At 35.4% G+C, this 20577-nt stretch overlaps 5 protein-coding genes across 6 annotated transcripts; 4 read left to right on the forward strand and 1 right to left on the reverse strand.

Moving 5' to 3' along the window:
- Nucleotides 1-924: 924 nt before the first annotated feature.
- LOC105773390 (exocyst complex component EXO70A1) lies at nucleotides 925-4077 on the reverse strand. 2 transcript variants are annotated; one of them, XR_001127038.2, is made up of 2 exons: nucleotides 1274-4077; nucleotides 925-1050 (listed from the first exon to the last, which is right to left on the reverse strand). XR_001127038.2 is itself a non-coding variant. In XM_012595229.2 (2 exons), exon 2 carries the CDS (start codon nucleotides 3617-3619, stop codon nucleotides 1571-1573), a length of 2049 nt encoding a protein of 682 aa, XP_012450683.1. In that variant the 5' UTR covers nucleotides 3620-3640; nucleotides 3920-4075; the 3' UTR covers nucleotides 925-1570. The 2 variants fall into 2 exon arrangements, 1 of the variants encoding a protein (XP_012450683.1); XM_012595229.2 differs by having other exon boundaries at nucleotides 925-3640; nucleotides 3920-4075.
- A 1904-nt stretch (nucleotides 4078-5981) lies between these two features.
- On the forward strand, nucleotides 5982-9145 carry LOC105773529 (serine/arginine-rich splicing factor RSZ22). Its single transcript, XM_012595509.2, has 6 exons — nucleotides 5982-6078; nucleotides 6300-6434; nucleotides 6539-6627; nucleotides 7209-7440; nucleotides 7534-7647; nucleotides 7871-9145. The coding sequence occupies exons 2-6, from the start codon at nucleotides 6346-6348 to the stop codon at nucleotides 7905-7907; spliced, it is 561 nt and encodes a 186-aa protein (XP_012450963.1). The 5' UTR covers nucleotides 5982-6078; nucleotides 6300-6345; the 3' UTR covers nucleotides 7908-9145.
- A 2329-nt stretch (nucleotides 9146-11474) lies between these two features.
- On the forward strand, nucleotides 11475-14421 carry LOC105774876 (probable cyclic nucleotide-gated ion channel 14). The gene is given in 8 exon segments (XM_052626229.1): nucleotides 11475-11650; nucleotides 11729-12257; nucleotides 12342-12554; nucleotides 12633-12934; nucleotides 13019-13130; nucleotides 13229-13465; nucleotides 13544-14043; nucleotides 14045-14421. Coding segments are annotated over 8 exon segments (2124 nt in total). The 5' UTR covers nucleotides 11475-11621; the 3' UTR covers nucleotides 14247-14421.
- A 1423-nt stretch (nucleotides 14422-15844) lies between these two features.
- Nucleotides 15845-17272, forward strand: LOC105774081 (zinc finger protein CONSTANS-LIKE 4). The gene is made up of 2 exons (XM_012596420.2): nucleotides 15845-16641; nucleotides 16719-17272. Exons 1-2 carry the CDS (start codon nucleotides 15946-15948, stop codon nucleotides 17037-17039), a joined length of 1017 nt encoding a protein of 338 aa, XP_012451874.1. The 5' UTR covers nucleotides 15845-15945; the 3' UTR covers nucleotides 17040-17272.
- A 2052-nt stretch (nucleotides 17273-19324) lies between these two features.
- LOC128036225 (protein MAINTENANCE OF MERISTEMS-like) lies at nucleotides 19325-20577 on the forward strand. The gene is made up of 5 exons (XM_052627148.1): nucleotides 19325-19378; nucleotides 19485-19973; nucleotides 20030-20162; nucleotides 20291-20370; nucleotides 20479-20577. Exons 1-5 carry the CDS (start codon nucleotides 19325-19327, stop codon nucleotides 20575-20577), a joined length of 855 nt encoding a protein of 284 aa, XP_052483108.1.

Below are 20577 nucleotides of genomic sequence, written 5' to 3' on the forward strand. Positions count from 1 at the left end.
GTGTGGTGAAATAAATAAAACCATTGCCCAACCTCAAACTCATATTCCAAAATTATTACTACCCTTAAACTTTTAACCAAATCAAAGGCAAAATATCGAAATTATATTATAATTTTTACGATAAAAAATATAATTTTATAATTTTTAAAAGATTAAATTAAATTTTTATATTTTTAAAGAATTTTACTAATTTAAAATTTTAAAAAAATTAAAGCAGCTTGGTTGGGGCCCTTGGTAACCCCTAATTTCACCACTGAATCAAATTGTGAATTTTTTGTACTTTACTCTTTTTTTTAACATTATTGATATTAGATTAAGATCATGGTAGTTGATGACAGTTCATTTAAATGATCGAGAATTATAAGATGAGGAAGAAAGATTGTTGATAGGGAGAAAGAGAGAGAGAAACCTCGTAAGCTTTTGAAGATTTTATAAAGAGTATTTATGTCTTTTTTTCTGATTATAAATTATTATGTAAGGACAACGTGTAAATGAGACGCACAGATGATAGAGAGAATAATTGTTTGATGAACGAGGGAGGTAGTCTTGTGAGGGCATATAGCATATGAAACTTGCATTTTGCACTGGCCACCCAACTCTAAAGTTGTCTCATTCCATCAGCATTGATACACTAGTTTTAAGTTATGTAATAGGCATTGATACACTACAAACACGTGAACAAACAACTGCATGGACAATTTATATTTGACATGAACAACAAATAGAGGATTATATAATAATACAATACAATATATTATTTATCTTAAAACGACAAAACACCTAATAATAATATAGTTTCGTTGTAAATAATAATGTAGGTATGTATGTATACATCAGCAGGATATGAGGAAAACAAAAGCACAGCTCCAAAATATGGTAGATGAAGAAAGAGAAAGAAAAGGATAAAGAAGATGCTGAAATAAATTTGAAGGAGGAACATCTATATTTATTCTCTAATAAGTAAAAATAATCCAAGAAACAGCCCAACACTTTATTCCCAATGCAGAGGAACTGAGGAAGGTAAGTTCTCAACGACACGTACACCCCATCCTAATAGCACAAAATAATAAGGCATCTCATCAAAGTTGATTCTCTAGGGAATGTTGATCTCTTCATAAATTAATTAATCACAGCTAGCCCCTTCAGTTTCCACTTTTTATGTCACAATATTTGTACATGAAATCCACTAAATTACAATGCTTTTATCCCAAACAAGCTATCAACTATATAATTAAATAAACATAAATATGAAATTAAACTTGAAATGCTATACCTGGATGTTATTCTCTTATCTACCAACCCAACACTGTTCTTGCTTGTTATGTCCCCCAATCCCACCCTACATTTGCTTTACAGTTGACAAAGCAAAATCTGCTTCACACATCAAATTCTGGCAACTCCTTGAGTAATGAAATGTCAAATGTCCAAAGCATGTGCTGTCCAAGGGCAAAGGATGAATGATGGAGAATAGTTCTACCTCCGCCCTAAGAACACTGATATGTACAAGATATAAGATTAAACCTCTAAAACATGAACATTTTAACCACCGCGACATAAATAGATTGGACAATCACGCAACAGCTGATGCAGTCCGGCGAAGATCTACCCCATTATCAATTTTGCTGCCTGTTGGCCTACCTTTGAAACTGCCGTACCTTTCCCGCCTCGGTAGAAAAAGAGAAAGGAGCATTTGTTCCAACCCCTGCACTGTGTACTTTGCATACTTACTGGAACTTGCATCTTGCTCTACTAATGGCCCATAAGTTTGCATATAGCTTCGATAAACAGGTAGAACTGTCTGCACTATTAGTTGGCATGTCTTCTCCCTCAAATCTCTTTCTGGGATAACCCAACCAGACTGCTTTCTATACATTTCATCAAAAGCTTCATTAAAAGTCTTGAGCCTTTTCTTTACAAGATCACGAGCACTGGCACGACCGCCTGAGAACATAATTAACCCTTCACGGCTTAAATGAACAGGGAGCTTAGCCCAACTCCCTTTAAAGAAGACAGCAGAATAATACTCCTTGTACTCTACATGTTCTTTCAACCAAGAATCTCCCATGAGCTCTCCAACTTTTGTTCCCTTTAAGTCTTTGTATAGATGCCAGTGGCAGTTCATGGCAAAAAGACAAGAAAGGGTAGTATCACCATATGCCTTCATCCATGTATCCAAATTCAAATCGACGGCCTTTATTATTTTCGAAACCTCATTTACAAGGATCATCTCCTGGAATTTTTTATGCTTCCAACTTTGGTGAATGACAAGAACCTGGGTCAGGATCGGCCTATAATCATCACCAAGAAGTTTATTGCAGTAATCAGTTATAGTACTCACCAATTTTGGAATGCTCCCATCCTGAGGAGGAGGGCTCTGCCTCTGTAATTCTACCTGAACAAAGATCTCCCAGAAAATTTCGGCTGCGCCGTCAATAACCCTCTTGATGAGATCTCTTGTCAGGTTTTGGATCTCAATACATGCTGCTCCCCCAAAGAGCCTATTGAAATCCAATCTCAATTTGTTCAAAGATGCAAATATGTCCAATAGCTTGAGAAGCTTTATAGGTTCTTTCTTACTCTCCGTAATAGTCTTTCCGAACTGAAGAAATGCAAGAATACCAGCTTGTGCAGCTATTTTTGCAAAACAAACCATCCAAACATCCAAGCCAATCCTCTCGAAAACATCATTGCAAAGCTTGAACTCTGCCTCAAACAAATGCTTTACTGCAAACTCCAAATGTTTTCCCCACTGTCCTATATACCCCTCTATGCTCTGCATATCATTGAACTCTGAGACTGAGATCTCAAGATAATCCAAATCAAGTGCCTTCAAGCTAGCTCTGACGTTTGAACTACGAACTTCAACGTAGATTGCAATGCACTTCTCAAGTCTATTATTAGCAATCAGCCTACCAAGAATCGCTTGCAACTTCTGAATAACAGTCACAGGTAAGGGCGATGGTGCAATGCATGCCTGTTCACCAAGTGGCGGCGATGACATTGGAAGTGGCACACTATGCTCCATCAATAGTCTTCTAAACTCATTTTCCAGTTTATCCAATGCAGCATCCAAAAGCCCACCATCAAGATGTACTCTTTCCCCGTCATTTTGCAACTCCCTTAAGCCCTTGAGATAGGTCTTCATATTCAACAGGTACCGTCCATCAGCAACTCTGTTATCCTCCAAATACTCAATTATATCTTCTAACCATTGAATTGCCAATCCGCAATTATCACCCAGAAACTTTAATGCCTCTTCAAGGCGTTTCAACACCGATAAATACCCAGGAAGATCGTTCCTGGGATCTGATAGTAGGGACTTTTCAAGTCCATGAACAGCATCGAAAACCTTAAGCACTGCCGCAGCAGGGCCCACGGCTCGGTTAATATGGCCCCCGACAGCAACAAGTGCATCCTTATCAGCACGAATCGGGCGAACAGCAGCTTCTAAGGAAGGCAATCGTTGGTTGATCTCCTCTAACCTAGGTCCAGCCTTTTCAAGAGCCAATCCTAGGGTTTTTGATTTCTCTAAGCTAAGCTTCAGTGACTTTCTTGCAGCTATCAAATTATCAATACAAAATTCGTTCTTGCAATCATTACCAATACCAGATGGGTCCATCTTAATCCCCAAAGAAAAACCCTAAACCGAAAAAATCCAAGCTTGTAAATACGAATACGAATGAAATGATACTGCAAATTTGAAGATCTACAAGCAGTACAATAATGGGTTTTCCCCCCTTGTTTACTTTTTATGCGTGATCTTATCAATTTCCCACGAATTCATGCAAGAAAAACCACTCATTTTCTTTCATTCTTTACTAAAATCTCACCAAATTAACACCCCCCCTCAGAAAAAAAAAGAAGGAAAAAGTACACACACGAAAAGTAGGGGGGGAGAAAGCGAGTAAGAACAGCTCACTTCGGAAATGGACAAGAACAGTAGTGGGTTGAGAGAGTCGAGTTGAACCGGCAAGCTGAGCTGGATCGGTGAGTTCTGGATTCCAAATTTCAAAGAAAGATCGGAAAAAGAGAACCCTAAAGTAAAATAAAGGGAATATGATCTATAAAAATGTATAAAAAGTAAAAGACGTAGAAGCACTGTAGACGTGTGCTAGCTTAAGAAAATGACGAACGGAAATAAAGAGACAACGGTTAATTCCTATAAATGCCCCTAAACTATCACTCAAATTTTAAATTGACCCTTAAACTTTAAAATTATTTAATTGAGTTCTTAATGGATTTTTTTTATTAAAATATTTAAGGTGATTGTTTCCATGTTAACACTCGTTAATTTTTTATTCGTATATGATTTTAATAGTTATTGTAATTTTAATTTTTATTAATGAATAAAATAAATATATTAATATTATTATAACTTACAAATAAAATTTTAAATAAATGATTATTGATTTGTAAATTTTTTGGAAGTGTCCAATACAATTGCACCATGTTTGGTTGGGGAATAGAATAGCAATATCCCTTATTTGTTGAATAGTAAATCATTCATTTGTTTAGTTAAACTAATACTCATGAAATGATCATTATTTCCATGTTCTTTGTCCTCCGTAATAGTTATTATTTGGTATCGCTAAAGAATAGTTATTCCATGCAACATTGAATAATTAACAAAATTAATTTTCAGATTGGTCCTTTAAATTTTGGACTCAAAAAATATAAAAAAAATGCTTGAAATATTTTAATGTAACTTAATATAAAAATAATTATATTAAGAATGTTATTAAATTATATAATATTATTTTTATTAAATTATATTTAATAACAATCCTATTAAAATTTAATAACAATAACAATAATCATCTAACTAAAAATATTTTGCTAAGAGTACTCGGTCATTTCAACTTTTTTTCTTTATGCTATTATAATATATATCTATTCAATTCAACCAAACACCATAATACTATTACGGTTCTATTCCATTCAAACAAACAATTGAATTGCTGATTACAACTTTATTTCATTCCAACTCTATTCCATTACAGTAAACCAAACGAGTCATTAAAGTATAACTATAAGTTCAAGTAACCACATGTACCAAACTGTTACAAACGGATTATCTTAGTAGTCACAATGCAGAATTAAATCATTACATCAAAAACAAATTAAGAACTAATATAATTCACATTAAAACCAACAAACTGATTGAACTAACTGGATTAAAATCTATTTATGGCAATTGTATATAATAAGATTTAGAGACCTACACATATAATTGTGCACGATTCTCGAAAACTGAAAACCAAGGACCTCCCTTGATTGGTAATTTTTAATTTTATATTAGTAAGTACTTATTTTACATTTCAGATTTATTATTATTATTATTTAAATTTTGCAATGGGTGCAATCTTTTTATGGGCTGAATACTAGTTTTGAGCCATATAACAGGCAAGGATAGAATGGACCCAATGCTGTTTTGGACTGGATCTCATATGATGAAATAGACCCTCCTAAATCTGGGATAATATAAAGGTTAATTCCATCATATGACCTCAGGCTATTGCTTATATTCTAAATTAATCCTTAAATTTTAAAATGTTTCAATATTGTAGCTTAGCTATCAATTTAGGAATTGAATGTCAATTGGAGTCTGATGTGAGGATATTTAAAGATAATTTGGATCTAATTTGTTTAAAAAAAAAGAGATAGAGTCAATAAAATTGAAGAGGACTATTATATATAAATATGTTAAATTCAAATTGTTATTGAAATTTAAGAGGAATACACATTTACAATTTGATCTTCTATTTTAAATTTCCTTTAAAGTAGATTTGAGCTGGCATATAATGGTAAATGTAATAATTAGACTGACAGAATGACTTGATTAATAGGATACTTATACATTGAGGATTCAATTAAAATATTTTAAAAACTAAAGACTAATTTAAAATTTGAGTCATAATTTGAGGAAGTTTAATGGAATTAACCCTAATATAAAAACACCCTTATGAAAGCAAGCCATCGAACAGAATACTTAAAAAAATCCCTAAAAATCAAAAAGCCGAAGCAGCTGATTTCGCTACCGCTACTGCTATTGCTTCTGCTTTGGCGCAGTTCACCAGGGTGAGCTTCAGATCTCTCTATCTTTTCGCTCTTCCTTCTCTAAATATCGTCAGGAATTGCAAATTAATTTGATTTTCAAGTTTCTTTTATATTTTCTCAATCTTGATTTGGTTTATTTGATATATATATATACATATATATAAAATCTGGGAACACCCTGTTTCTGGTTGATTTGTTGGGTGTTGAATTGAAACGTGAATGACGTGAGAATTATTTCGTAGGTTTCCTTTGACCCTCCCCCCCCCGAAAAAAAGAAAAACACACACGATGTCTCGCGTGTACGTGGGTAACCTAGACCCACGAGTTTCGGAGCGGGATCTTGAAGATGAGTTTCGTGTCTTTGGAGTTATTCGGAGGTATAATCTTGTTTGCTTTCTTGCTTTTAACACGATTCGGGTTTTCATAATTCTCCAAATGCTGACCCTTTCATTTGCTGTTTCTTTCTCCCCCCCCCCCCTAGTGTATGGGTTGCTCGGAGGCCTCCAGGTTATGCTTTCATTGACTTTGATGATCACAGAGATGCTGAGGATGCCATTCGTGAATTAGATGGTATTCCAACAATTTCTTCTTTTTTATGAAGATGACATTTATTGCATCCTAAATGTTTTGTCTAGTTACCTGTGAATACTAGCCTTTCATATAATAAAAGATAACACATTGGTTATGGGGTTGCTCTTTCCTAATTGATAAGAAAGATTTATAATGAAAATTATAATTTTGGTACGCCCCTTGAAGTCTATGTTTATTCAGAATCAGATGAGCTTTACAAAGAACATATTTTTCCATGTCCGCATCTTCATGTCTATTTTGTGGTGGAAGTTTGTTTATGCTGTTAGATCACAAACTATGTTGCAAATGTTGTCCATATTTGCTCAAAACCTTTGGTCTTTACCCTGACCAAATGAAATATGTAATTGGCCTTTTTTTTCCTATACAATTTGTTTTTCTATTGTTCTTGACTGTTTAGTTTTATATTAATGCGGAAGTCTGTAAAATTTGTTGGCAGGATCATAGTGTTTATCTCTTTCATCCATCTAAAAGCAAGCCCCTGTTTTCTTTTTCATAATGGCATCTTTAATGAGCATGAGTTTAGTTTGAGACTCGCAATCTATTCCCTGTATTTGGAACAGGCAAGAATGGCTGGAGAGTTGAGCTTTCTCATAACTCTAGAGGCAGAGGTGGACGTGGAGGCGGAGGTGGTGGTGGTGGTGGTGGTCGTGGACGGTCTGGTGGTTCTGATTTGAAGTGCTATGAATGTGGTGAGCCTGGTCATTTTGCTCGAGAATGCCGCACACGTGGTGGTTCTGGAAGACGTCGCAGCCGCAGCCCTAGATATCGTAGGAGCCCAAGCTATGGTCGCAGGTAAGGCCTCCTATGCTAACATTGATTATCTTTATGATTGATTGAAGTCTGTTATCTGTATGTGATTGGATGACACTTAGCAATTTGATGCAGAAGCTACAGTCCTCGTGGACGGTCCCCAAGGCGCCGCAGTCTCTCTCCACGTGGGCGTAACTACAGCAAGTCTCCCCAATACCGTGGTCGTGAGGAAGTGCCATATGCTAATGGGTGAAGATCCTTAAACTTTATACAAGTAGCTGAAAGGGCCTTGTAGTAATCTTTTTCATCAATAAACTTTATACTAGGAACCGGTTGAGATTTTGTCATCCGTCCTTTGCCCTATACATTTGATCATGCTCACTGCCATGCTTGTCTTAATTTACTTTTGCATTGTGTGGGCTTTTGCTTTATGATATATGAGCATGAAATATTTATACTGAATTTGGTGCAGAAATGGTGTAAGGGACCGCCATCGCAGCAGGAGCTAAGTACCACAAGGATGTAGCTTTTATGTGAGGAGACTGAGATCAAGAATGTTTAGTTTGTTTGGACTTCAGTGCTACTGTTTTTAATTGGGCAACGCCCTCAGCCTCTTGGATTTGGATAAGTTCGTTTCCGTTTTTCTACATTCTACGTTGGTTTTCTTTGCTTTATCTATGCTATATAGTCCTTTCTGTTAGGAAAGAAGAAGCTTAAGATAATGTCTATAAATTTTGTTGAGAAATCATTCCAAGAACTCTGCTAAAAATTCATGCTTTTTTTTTTCTTTTTCTTTTTGTGTTGAGGTGTTTTCTGGGTCTGCCTCAGTGTTTTTCTGCTTCTACACTCCCCCGGGATTTACTTCTTTGCTGGCTGGCTATGGGATCTTCAATACTAGATGATTGTGGGTCCCATTTGGCATCATCTCTATTTGGCTATTTGCTACTGTTTGAAACTTTGAATGAATCTATCTCTCCAGCTCTGATGCAACTTCACTCAAACTCTAGTGGCATTTCTTAACTTTTTATCTTTAAAGGATTGAGGAGCTGCTTCAAATGCTTCTGGCAGGTACTTATATCTGTTCCACAGAAGTTGATATGTTTTAATGTCCTTAAAACATCTAATAATTTCTTTGCAAACTTTTAAAAGAGACAACAAAAAGAATTAGAATGTTACAAGGATGGACACTTCTGCTTTTTTCAACATAAAGAATAAGTTGGAGTTCTCTACTTGAGTTTGAAAGTTGGGATGCTGAACTCGCCTTTCTTCATAGTGTCTGCATCTACATCCAGATGATATAGAAAAGAGTTTGTTTTTGAGGAATTCTTTCTTTGTTTGTGTTGGCTCTGGGTACCTAAAATGAGGGGTTTTCTGGGTTTTTCTTTTGGGGTTGTCTTTGTGGTATGCCTAAAATGGGGAGTTTTCTGGGATGGTTAGCTTTAGCTGCAGAGCTTGATCATCATAGACAGTTATCTTCTCAAGTTAATCAATGGTTCTTCTACCTGGTTATAGCATTGGCTGCAAAATAAGTATAGCTGATATAGCTGAAGTGAATTGCCACTTCCCTTCGGTCTCAAATGGAACTTGCCTCGTCTAGTCGTCTGTGGTCATTTGCATAGGTAGATTGATCTTTCATTGGTGTCCCTGAATCTATGTGCTATATGTGAGATGGTTATGTTGCTGGAGCATTCCATCACTGAATGTAAAACACTGAAGCAAGTGTAGGAAACGTTTATTTTTGGTGTTAGATTGGCTGTTCTTTATTTTATTAAATCTTGGCGGAGGACGTGATTTGAAGTACAAGTGAATATCTTTCACTTTGTATTAGCATTAGTTTTCTTTTAACGAACTAATGATTGATGAATTTATGATAATAAAAACATGTATATTTAAAGTAATATTCTCGCGGCTGCAACACAATGATCCAAGGCAGGAGCCAAAAATGCCCAGATGCTTGCCACTATATGTGTGTATATACTATTTGACATTGGTGCGAGACTGAGATGTAATGTTTTTGTAATCGGATTGGTGGTCTCGGTCTAATCAGTTTGTTTGGTTTTATCAAATTTATAAAAATAAAAAATAAAAAATTTAAAGAAATATAAATATTCAGCTTAATGTGTTTGACTGTTAATTTAATTAATTTTTAATTTGATTCAATCGGTTTGTATTTTTTTGGACTGTTTACTAATTAGTCCAGTTTAATCGTATAGACTCCCAATCATATTATATTTTAAGGTAATGGTAACAACTCAATCTTAAATATTACTATTTCTTTTATTTCATAAATCTATCTAAATCCAATTATTAATATTTAAGAAAGGTTAAAATCATAATAATAATAATAAAGTTTGAACCATTTCATTTAGGGATAAAAGCCTAAAAATAATAATAATAAAGTTTACAAATGAAAAAAATTAGATAATGATATCTAGCACTCATAATAGTTATATTGTTTAAAACAATGTGGATGTTCTTTTATGCATTATGCAATGCAATGTTGTAATGCATAAATGAGAGATAGGCGTTGATTTTTTCTTCTTTTTTCTAAAGTTAATTGTGTAAATCAATGGAAGCATGATTACATTGCGTTTCATAGTCAAGTAGGTGTTACCACTAATTATAAACTAGGGGATAAATGACCGAATACATTGCATGGGAACTAGGGATCGCATGGTACGATCTTTTAAAACACGAAAATTTTAAATTAATAATGATAAAATTGATCAAGTTTATTTTGATCCTTTATGAATCATAAAGACACAAGCTATTTAAATGGTGAAATTATATTTTTAATATCGTAAAATATACAATTTAATTCCGCCCCTAATCATACTATTTTTTATGGCTTGGTCAGTGCTTCGTAATTTATCTTTTGGATATTTACAAAGCTTTTCACTATTTTCAATTGATAATGTTATTTATATTTTTAAAAAAAAAAGATTTAAATGTGTTTCATTGATGAAAAAAGATATATCATTTATTACATTAAAATAGAATTGTTATCATAAATAAATTATTAATTACTTCAAAGAAAAAAAAATTGCAAATCAGCACCTTAAGGCTCGGAGGAAGACGATTCTAAAAGATTAAATAATGTGGGAAGACCTAACTTCCAAAAACGTAATGCGGACGTGCCTTCCGCACCTCAACTCAACACAAATCTTATTAGTAAATGCTTACCAATGTTTTTTTAAAATATTTTTGTATGATTTCGATTAAATTTAAAGTCGAATTTAAGGTATCTATTGTTTTTGGTAGCAATCAATTTTCTTGTCACAAGAACTCTCCAAAAAAAGTAGAAGATTGGCCGCGTAATGTGCTTCGTTTTTATGAACGAGAATCAAACTTTCGACTACATGATTAAGAGACAAGGAGCGCTGCTTCTACACCACACTTTGTGATTGGATTTTTTTGTCTATAAAATTCGAATTCAAGGTGTTTCTTAAAGACATTAAACTCCTTCCCCTTTATACTTTAAATTGTGACCTATTTGATCAAATATTTATTTTCGAAGCTAAATTTTTTTTTGGGGTGTCAGAATTAAATTCTATATTTTTATGATAGTAAAAATACAATTTCACCATTTTAATAGCTTATATCTTTATAACTTTTTATCATTTTTGAGAGGTCAAAGTATAGTTTTACTATTATTAATTTAAACTTTATAAATTATAAAGAGACCTAAATGAAAAAAAATTCAATTTTAGGGAGGCCGAGCTCTGGCTTCGCCACTGCCTCCTTCCCATTCACTTAACATACAATAATCAAAGTGTTTTAAATTCTGCTAAAATGAATCCCGTGTGTTAACCTGATGGTCAGAATATCCACCGTCCCAATATGATTTGGGTTGAATTCGAGCTTTGAAAATATCCGCTAAAATATCTTCCTTTTGAAAGTTATGTTTTTCACGTCCTTTCCAATTGTGTATCCATTTTTCCAAAGTTCTTGACTTGTAAACCTCTGAGTTGTTTTCCATTTTATTTTATTATTGCTTTTTTAAATTTAAGGTAACTAAAAACAAATAACATCATATATACTACTACAGAATTCCTCTCCTTTTTCTCCCCCCAAAACCTTGTATCTTCTTACTTACGTCAACATTCTGTCTCTTTTCTCAGTTGGAAAAAGAAACCTGAAAGTAAGGGAAAGTTTCTTAAAGATGGGATTTTCAGATAACCTTTTGTTGCTGTAGAGATGCACCCATTTTTCTGACTTCAAGGATGGAGTCCAAAATGAAGGTACTAGTGAGGTAATGCAAGCACCATTTCCCAATTTCATTTTTTTCCCCCTTGAATTTCCATTAACGGTAACCTTTCTGACTTCTCAGGTTCAATAACAATGGCAGTACAGATATAAAGAAGGCAGTGCCAGTATACAAAGCAACAGTCCCTTTGTTGAAAACTGTAGGAGGTCATTCTGATAGTAATAGTAATAGTAGAATTCCCAAATTTGGAAAATTCAAGGTTTTCCCAGAGGATCATGAGCCCAGGAAGGAAAGAATCCTAGATCCTGGCAGTGAAACATTCTTACAATGGAACAGGATTTTTCTCTTTTGGTGCTTAGTAGCTTTATTTGTTGATCCATTGTTTTTCTACATGCCTTCAGTCATCAACAAAGACACTACATCTTGCATGGATACTGATTTAAATCTAGGAATCATCGTCACATGTTTCCGAACACTGGCCGATGCGTTTTACGCATTGCATATAATCATCAAGTTCCGCACCGCGTATGAATCGCCTAACTCCCGAGTATTCAGGAGAGGCGAACTTGTTACCGACCCTCATATGATTGCCAGCAGGTACTTGAAATCAGATTTCTTCATAGATCTACTAGCTGCCCTCCCTCTTCCCCAGGTACTATATGAAGACCTTTGATGCCTTGGATTGCAAGTAATATTAATGTTCTGTCATAAATACAATTTTTCCTTTTTATGGCAGATTATGATATGGTTCATTATACCAGCAACAAGGAGCTCCCATGGTGACTATACTAATAATGCATTGGTGCTGATTGTTTTAGTGCAATATGTTCCCCGGTTGTATTTAATCTTCCCTTTAAGCTCTCAGATTATAAAGAATACTGGTGTTGTCACAAAGACTGCTTGGGCTGGTGCTGCATATAATCTATTGCTTTACATGTTAGCTAGCCATGTATGTGATAGTTTCTTACTCGACTTAAATTCCCTTCTTTTTTTTCTCCTAAAAACGATTCGGGTTCGCTTCTTGTAGGTATTAGGGGCATCATGGTATTTGCTGTCCGTTGAACGACACGTAATATGTTGGAAATCTGAATGCAGAAAAGAAACTAGCCCTCTGCAATGCAATCCCCATTACCTTGACTGTGGCACATTAGGTGACAGTGGTCGCCGGAAATGGGAAAACGGTACCGTTGTGTTTACTAAATGTCATCCCGATAACGATATCAGTTTCGACTATGGGATTTTCGAAATTGCTTTGACAAAGCAAGTACTTTCTTCAAGCTTCCTTCAGAAGTATTTCTATTGTCTATGGTGGGGTTTGCAGAATTTGAGGTATGCTTTATGTAACATGCTGTACTATAAATAACTTATTTATGGACATTTTTTATGTGTAACTCTGCTTTTCTGAATTTTCAGCTCCTATGGACAAGCTCTAAATACAAGTACATTTGTGTGGGAAACCTTGTTTGCCATACTGATTGCCATCTTGGGTTTAGTTCTGTTTGCCCATTTAATCGGAAATATGCAGGTATCTTCGATGCCCTATATACGATTTCGTACTGCTTTCGACATTGGGTTCAATTACCATACATATTCTTCTTATAACATGCATTGGGCCTTACTTAGACCTACCTACAATCCATCACTGTGAGACTAGAGGAATGGAGGCTTAAGCGACGAGACACCGAGGAGTGGATGAGACATCGCCAACTCCCTCAAGACCTGCGAGAACGTGTTCAATGTTTCGTTCAGTATAAGTGGCTTGCAACTCGTGGTGTGGATGAAAAATCGATATTACAAGCCTTACCCCCTGATCTCCGTCGAGATATCCAACGCCATCTATGTTTGGACCTTGTCCGGCGTGTAAGTTGTTCGTGCTACTTTTGTGCACTTAATAACATGTTGGTTTCGGTTAATGACATGCAAAGTGATTGGTTTCAGGTCCCCTTTTTCTCACAAATGGATGATCAGCTACTAGATGCCATATGTGAGCGGTTAGTATCATCTTTAAGTACTCAAGGAACCTACATTGTTCGGGAAGGTGACCCTGTCACGGAGATGCTTTTCATTATCAGAGGGAGGTTAGAGAGTTGCACTACAAATGGAGGCCGGACCGGTTTCTTTAACTCGATTAATCTAAGACCGGGCGATTTTTGCGGTGAGGAGCTACTTTCTTGGGCTTTACTTCCCAAATCTTCTTCCAACTTGCCTTCCTCTACAAGAACGGTAAGAGCATTAGTTGAAGTGGAGGCCTTTGTATTAAGAGCCGAAGATCTCAAGTTTGTGGCCAACCAGTTTCGACGTCTCCACAGCAAGAAGTTGCAACACACGTTTAGGTACCATTCTTACCATTGGAGGACATGGGGTGCCTGCTTTATTCAAGCAGCTTGGCGCCGACACATGAAGAGAACGATGGCGAGAAACCTTAAGTGTGATGGAGTGTGACCAAAGGCAACAAGGGGAAGAACACGGTGTCGTGTCTTCGAAGTCTTCCCATGTAAAACTGAATCTAGGTGTGACAATACTAGCTTCAAAGGTTGCAGCAAATACAAGGCGAGGAGCTCAGAGGATGAAGGATGTTGAAATGCCTAAGTTGCAAAAGCCCCTAGACCCAGATTTCTCGGCAGAACCAGATGATGAGTAGATCTCCAACATTTTATATCTGTAATGGCTGTCGTAGGAACATGGTATGGTTCACATAATTTTACATTGTTGGATGATGTATAGAGTTTCTACGTAGCAGAAGTGAACTTCTCTAACATGTTAGCAACACTATTCAAAGGCTATATATATAGATTATGTTACACTTAAGATTTAAATGGGTATTTTGGTAATATGTTGGGTAAATATACATTTTGGTATTTGAATTTGGCTTCAAGGTTTAAATTGGTACTTAAGGTTTTTTCTGTCCAATTAAGTATCTAACCTTGGCCTTAACTTTCAATTTGGTACCTAATTTTTTTATCCAATTAGCTACTTGAAAATGACTTTTTGTTCAAATTAGTACTTGAACTTGACTTTATAGTTTAAATTGGTTCAAATAAATCATTTAATGTAAGTATTAATTTAGACAAAAAAAACAAGTTTAGGTATCTAATTAGACAAAATAAACTTTAGGTATCAAATTGAATTATAAAGCTAAGTTCAAGTACTTAATCGGATAAAAAAACTTTAGATACCAATTTAAGTACTAAGATGTATATTTCTCTGATATTTTTGGAGTATTTCATTTACAACGTTTTAGTACTAAAGAAGGCCAATGCCATAGGCCCATAGACCCATTGGCCATATCGTCTGAGGCTAAAAGCCTAGTAGCAAAAGATCCCAGAAAGGCTTTAGTTGGGTTTGGATGCGCGGTGCGTTTACCTGCGGTTAGTGTAAAAATAGCGGTAGCGGTAAAATTAGATACTGTAACGATACTGTAGCGTGAGACAAAAAATAAGGTAAACTCACTACACTTAATCACCTATCCAAACTCACCCTTTATTGAGTTAATAGCCTTGCTTTGTACAGATAGAGTAAAGACTAAAGAGCCCGTAGATAGATAATAGATTGGTTAAATATGCCACAAATCCCTGTACTCTTTATAAATTTAGCATTTCATCCCTGTACTTTTTCTTAAGAATTTAGTCCTACTTTTTTAGATTTTAAAATTTCGGTCTAACTATTAACATTGTCAAAATTACTTTGTTAAATTCAAATTCATTACAAAGTCATTTTTTTAATTACATGAAAAATAGAGAAATTAATTTTTTAAAAATAAAAATATAGAAATTAAATTTTAAATTTATAAAGAATGCATAAACTTATGACAAATTATCAATATATTTTAAATATGCTTCCTCTCAAATTGAAATTCATTTTTAATGCATTACAGTAAGGTTGAATGAAGGGCTTAGTTGATACAATGAAACTTTAAAGACTCAATTATAACATTTTAAACTTTTAGGGACCAACTCCCAATTCAGAGATAGTTTGAGGATGTATATTGAAATTAACCCTATTAATAATTACGGTCCATCCTGGAACCAAAAAGGTAAGAACAGGAAAAAAGCTGCTTTCTCCACTGAAAATGACAACTCTCTGCACTCCACCCTCCAGTTTTCAACCCTGAATAAAATCCTTCTATTCGGCTAAGCCTCATCCACGTGTTCACTCTTTATTGGTGTCTTTAGATCTCCCCTGTCCCGCACTGCACCGTCATCGACAACTTGGTCAAAGCTGCAATCATGACAGAACCCAACAAAAACTCGAGCCTCAAACTCACCTTTCAGAAAATTTCAGACACAGAGAAAGAAAAGGAGAAAGACAGTAGATTTGTTTAACCCCAGCAACTCGTTGAAATGGCGTCCAAGTTGTGTGACTCATGCAAATCAGCGACGGCCACTCTGTTCTGCCGTCCTGACTCGGCTTTTCTTTGCCCCAACTGCGACTCCAAAATCCATGCCGCCAACAAGCTAGCCTCCCGTCACGCTCGGGTCTTGGTCTGTGAAGTTTGCGAACAAGCACCGGCTCACGTCACCTGCAAGGCTGACGCAGCCGCTCTTTGCGTCACTTGTGACCGTGACATCCACTCCTCTAACCCTCTCGCTCGCCGGCACGAGCGGGTTCCTTTGGCTCCCTTTTACGATTCCGTCAAGCCCAACACAGCGTTTAACTTCCTGGACGACCGTTACTTATCCGACGTCGATGGAGACGCTGACAGCAGCAGGGAAGAAGCGGAGGCAGCTTCGTGGTTGCTTCCTAACCCTAACCACAAAGCACATGAAAGCCCGGACGTGAACACGGGGCAGTACGTGTTTCCCGAGATGGATCCGTATCTAGATCTGGATTACGGTCATGTGGATCCGAAAATTGAAACCCAGGACCAGGAGCAGAACAGTTCTGGAACTGATGGAGTGGTCCCTGTCCAAAGCAACACCGTCCAAGCTCCGATGGTCAACGATCACTGTTTCGACATGGAGTTCACTACACCAAAAGCCTTGCCTTATGGCTACAACTACAACTGTAACTACAACCCTCACTGTCTTAGCCACAGTGTAAGCAAAAGAGCAGCTACTTCATACTTCTTCCATAATTAAAGTTCGAACCCTTCACTATCTTACTGTTTTTGCAGGTATCATCTTCTTCTCTGGATGTTGGGGTAGTTCCAGATGGCGGTAGTACGATTACGGACATATCAGTCCCGTGCGCGAAAGTGACGGAGACGACTCATCAGGCGGTGCAACTCTCATCGGCGGAGAGAGAAGCGAGGGTACTGAGGTACAGAGAGAAGAGAAAGAACAGAAAATTCGAGAAAACGATACGTTACGCTTCTAGGAAAGCTTACGCGGAGGTGCGGCCGAGGATTAAAGGAAGATTTGCAAAGCGCAGTGATGTTGAAGTCGAAGTCGACGGCGGTAACATGTATGGATTTGGCGTCGTTCCGTCGTTTTGAAATTAACTAAGGTAGCCGTGTAGTAATATTCTACGTTAAATTTTGGAACTGTAATTTTCCAAGTGTTTTTTTTTCTTCTTTTCTTTCCTTTTTACTTCATTGCTCACTAAATTAATAGGTAAAGAAGATGAAGGTAGGGTGATTTGTATAATCCAAATAACTATGGAATCTGGACCATTGATTTTGTACAAGTCTCATTTTTATGTTATTAATACTCTGTTAATATTTGTATATCTTTATGTGCCCAAAATAATTGTATATATATTTTAGAGTAAATTACATTCAAAGTTCTCTTATTTTGATAACTTCAAATTTTCCTCCATTTCTCTATTTTCTCAGGGAACTATATGCCAAATCTAACCATATCCAAGCAGGCAAGAAAATAGCAATCAATTAAAAGCAGAAATATCAGAATTTTCTTTCCTTTCCTGAACAATAAAAAAATAGAAAATTAAAATAAAATATTCACTTCAAAGCTTGGATTGATCTCAAAAATCCTAGAACACGTTCGAGATTTACTATGGAAGCGGCAGAGCAAAATGCCGGCAGAAGCCAAGCCTTATCGTTTTAAAAGAATTGACGGTGTAAAAGTTTGAGAAAATGCTGAGAAAAATAAAAATCAATTAGAAAATTGGTTTCTGTTTGCCTCTGCTTTTTTTTTTTCTCGGATTCACGCATTAATGGGAAAATACAATTTTTTAAATATATATGGAATTTTATTTTTTTTAATTCACGTTTCAAGGAGAGCCAAAATAGCATGGCAGAGTTGAAATTTGGTTCTTTGTTCTTGCTTGGGGTTTGAACTTGTTGCAGAGTTTGGAGGGTTTTTTATAAAAATAATATAAAAAAATAAAAAATTATTAAAATGTTATAACTTTTTTTATTTATCAAAATATATATAATTTTTATATTTACAAAAATATATAAAAAAAAACAAAAAAAACAGAAAAAAAAAAACTTGAACTGATTTGACAACTCCCTGGGTAGAGGGAAGCAAGTTGGCGGCACCAAACAAGGGATCCCTGTTGGCGGCACCACCCTTGAATTTAAGGGTGGTCGGTTGGTGGGGGGAAGGAGAGGGGAAGAAGAAGAAAGAAAGGAAGAAAGAAAAAGAAGGAAAAGGAAAGGAGAGGAAAGAAAGAAAGAAAAAGAAGGAAAGAAAAGGAAAGGGGAGGAAAGAAAGAAAAATAAGGAAAGAAAAGGAAAGGAGAAGAGAAAAAAAAGAAAGAAGAAGAAGAGGGAAGGAAGGAAAAAAAGAAAATAAGGTAATTTTATTATTAATTTAAGATTTTGTAATATTTGTGTGTTAAAAATAATGTTAAGTACATTTTACCTATTTTATTAATTTATTTAGGATATATAATTTTGAGATATATTTAGCATGAAAAATTCATGGTATGTACATTATATGTTGATTAGGAATTTTTTATCAAATTTACTTAGGATGTTGAAATTAGTTTTGTTAGGAAAATAACATTAAAAGTAAAATGATAAAGAAATATATTTAAGAAAACATAAAATACGAAAAGAAAAAAATTATATCTTTAATAAATTTTAAACATAATGCACTGAAAAAGTATAAAATTATAAAATTTAAAATGACGATATTTTTAAAATAATAAAATGCGGAGAGAAAATACGAACAAATGGCCAAAATAATAGTGTATTACTAACTTTTAAAAATTGAGAAATAGTTAATACAAATATTTTAAAAAATGTAATGAAATAATATAAAGTAATAAAATAAAAATATATATTTTATTGAAAGTAATAAAATCGGAAAAAATACGAGCAAATGGCGTGGATAAGGATTTTTTCTTACACCAAATAAAAACTCGTTTTAGTATTTTTTATTTTGGTAAATAAAAAATATATAATATTTTGGTATTTTTTAATATTTTATTATTTTTGTAATGTTTTATTATGGGTTTTATAAAAAATAATATAAAAAATAAAAAATTACTAAAATATTATAACTTTTTTACCAAAATATATCAAAAAAGTAAAAAACAAAAAAATAAAAAAACAGAAAAAACACACTAAATTTATAAATTAATTTTACACTAAATACACTAAATAATACGAGTAAATGGCGAGGATAATGGTTTTTACACTAAATTAATTTTAAAAACACACTAAATTAATAAATTTAAAACATTATGTAAAATTATAAGATTAGAAATGAATATATTTTTTAAAGTAATAAAATGCGGAGAAAAAAATACGAACAAATGGCCGAAGTAAGAGTTTTTTACTAACTTTTTTTTCAACTTGCAGGCATCGCAATGGCTTCATTGATTAGCAGCAAAAGCCACATATCTGATGCGGTTAATAACGCGGTATGAGTTATTATTTATTAATCACAGCTTCTATTTATTTAAAAAGGATAGACGGACAAATAAATAATGTTATCGTAAAATTTTTTCTATAATTTAACACTATCAGGACTCGTACCGAGTTTTAAGGGGCCGTGTGAGTGTTTTGAAGAATACTCTGGATGCACGGTTGATGCCGTGCTTAGAGCTAGCCGGATTTGAGTCTGTAGCACAGATCCGGTACACCGTCTTGCGCTTTGATTTATTATCTGCTCTAGTTGAGCGGTGGCGCCCGGAGACCCACACTTTTCATTTTCCGTGCGGGGAGTGCACAGTGACCTTGGAGGATGTAGCGTTGCAGCTTGGGCTCCCAATTGACGGGAGTCCCGTAACGGGATTATCTGCATTTACCGATCCAGATGCACTTTGCTATCAACTTCTAGGAGACTCACCAGGGGACGGTGAGTCATATTTTTCGGGCGTACAATTTACATGGCTGAAAGCCAAGTATGGACAATTATCAGCGATAGCCACTGAAGGCGAGTTGATGTGCGCTGCTCGAGCGTACATCATGCATATCATAGGGGGAGAAATCATGCCTGATGCAAGCAACGACAAGGTGCATTTGATGTACTTGCCCCTGTTAGCTGACTTGTCCATTGTTAGCTCCTATAGCTGGGGCTCAGTCGTGCTAGCAGTCTTGTATCGAGAGCTTTGTCGGGCGACAGATCCGAAAGTTTGCGACATTGGCGGATGCCTCTCACTGCTGTAGTCCTGGGCGCTGTATCGGATGCCATTTTTGGCATCGGTTAGACACCAACCGTATGTTTATCCACTGCTGAACAAGTGATAAAATATAACTTCTCGTTATTTGTAGTCATAATATATTGACTAATGTTACCAACCAACTCTAAACGATATATTTGTTTTTTGTAGGTGGAGTGGTCGTCCGGCATCGGCAATCAGACAATGTCCCGCTATACCGCCTCATAATTGAACAGTATGTCCGGGATGGGGTAAGATGCTATTCTAATATTCATGCTATTCTAATATTCATGACATCTTACTTTCTATATCTTAAGCACACGTTATGGCTAATGATAACCATGTTATTAATCATGCAGTTTATATGGACGCCGTACCGAACGCCAGAAATTACCGCCGTGGTACCCTCGTCACAGACGCAGCATTCGACATATGGTGCACTAACGCACCAATTATAA

This window comes from Gossypium raimondii, chromosome 13 (assembly GCF_025698545.1).
Source record: "Gossypium raimondii isolate GPD5lz chromosome 13, ASM2569854v1, whole genome shotgun sequence".
NCBI lineage: Eukaryota > Viridiplantae > Streptophyta > Magnoliopsida > Malvales > Malvaceae > Gossypium > Gossypium raimondii.

Bases quoted from the DNA above. Each gene is read 5' to 3' on its own strand.
- LOC105773390 (XM_012595229.2), bottom strand. From the start codon at position 3,619: ATGGACCCATCTGGTATTGGTAATGATTGCAAGAACGAATTTTGTATT.
- LOC105773529 (XM_012595509.2), top strand. From the start codon at position 6,346: ATGTCTCGCGTGTACGTGGGTAACCTAGACCCACGAGTTTCGGAGCGG. The intron at 6,628-7,208 runs GTATTCCAACAA...TATTTGGAACAG, and splicing joins TGCCATTCGTGAATTAGATG to GCAAGAATGGCTGGAGAGTT. The intron at 7,441-7,533 runs GTAAGGCCTCCT...AATTTGATGCAG, and splicing joins AGCCCAAGCTATGGTCGCAG to AAGCTACAGTCCTCGTGGAC.
- LOC105774081 (XM_012596420.2), top strand. From the start codon at position 15,946: ATGGCGTCCAAGTTGTGTGACTCATGCAAATCAGCGACGGCCACTCTG. The intron at 16,642-16,718 runs GTAAGCAAAAGA...CTGTTTTTGCAG, and splicing joins CTCACTGTCTTAGCCACAGT to GTATCATCTTCTTCTCTGGA.
- LOC128036225 (XM_052627148.1), top strand. From the start codon at position 19,325: ATGGCTTCATTGATTAGCAGCAAAAGCCACATATCTGATGCGGTTAAT. The intron at 19,974-20,029 runs GTGCATTTGATG...TAGCTCCTATAG, and splicing joins CTGATGCAAGCAACGACAAG to CTGGGGCTCAGTCGTGCTAG. The intron at 20,163-20,290 runs GTTAGACACCAA...TGTTTTTTGTAG, and splicing joins GGATGCCATTTTTGGCATCG to GTGGAGTGGTCGTCCGGCAT.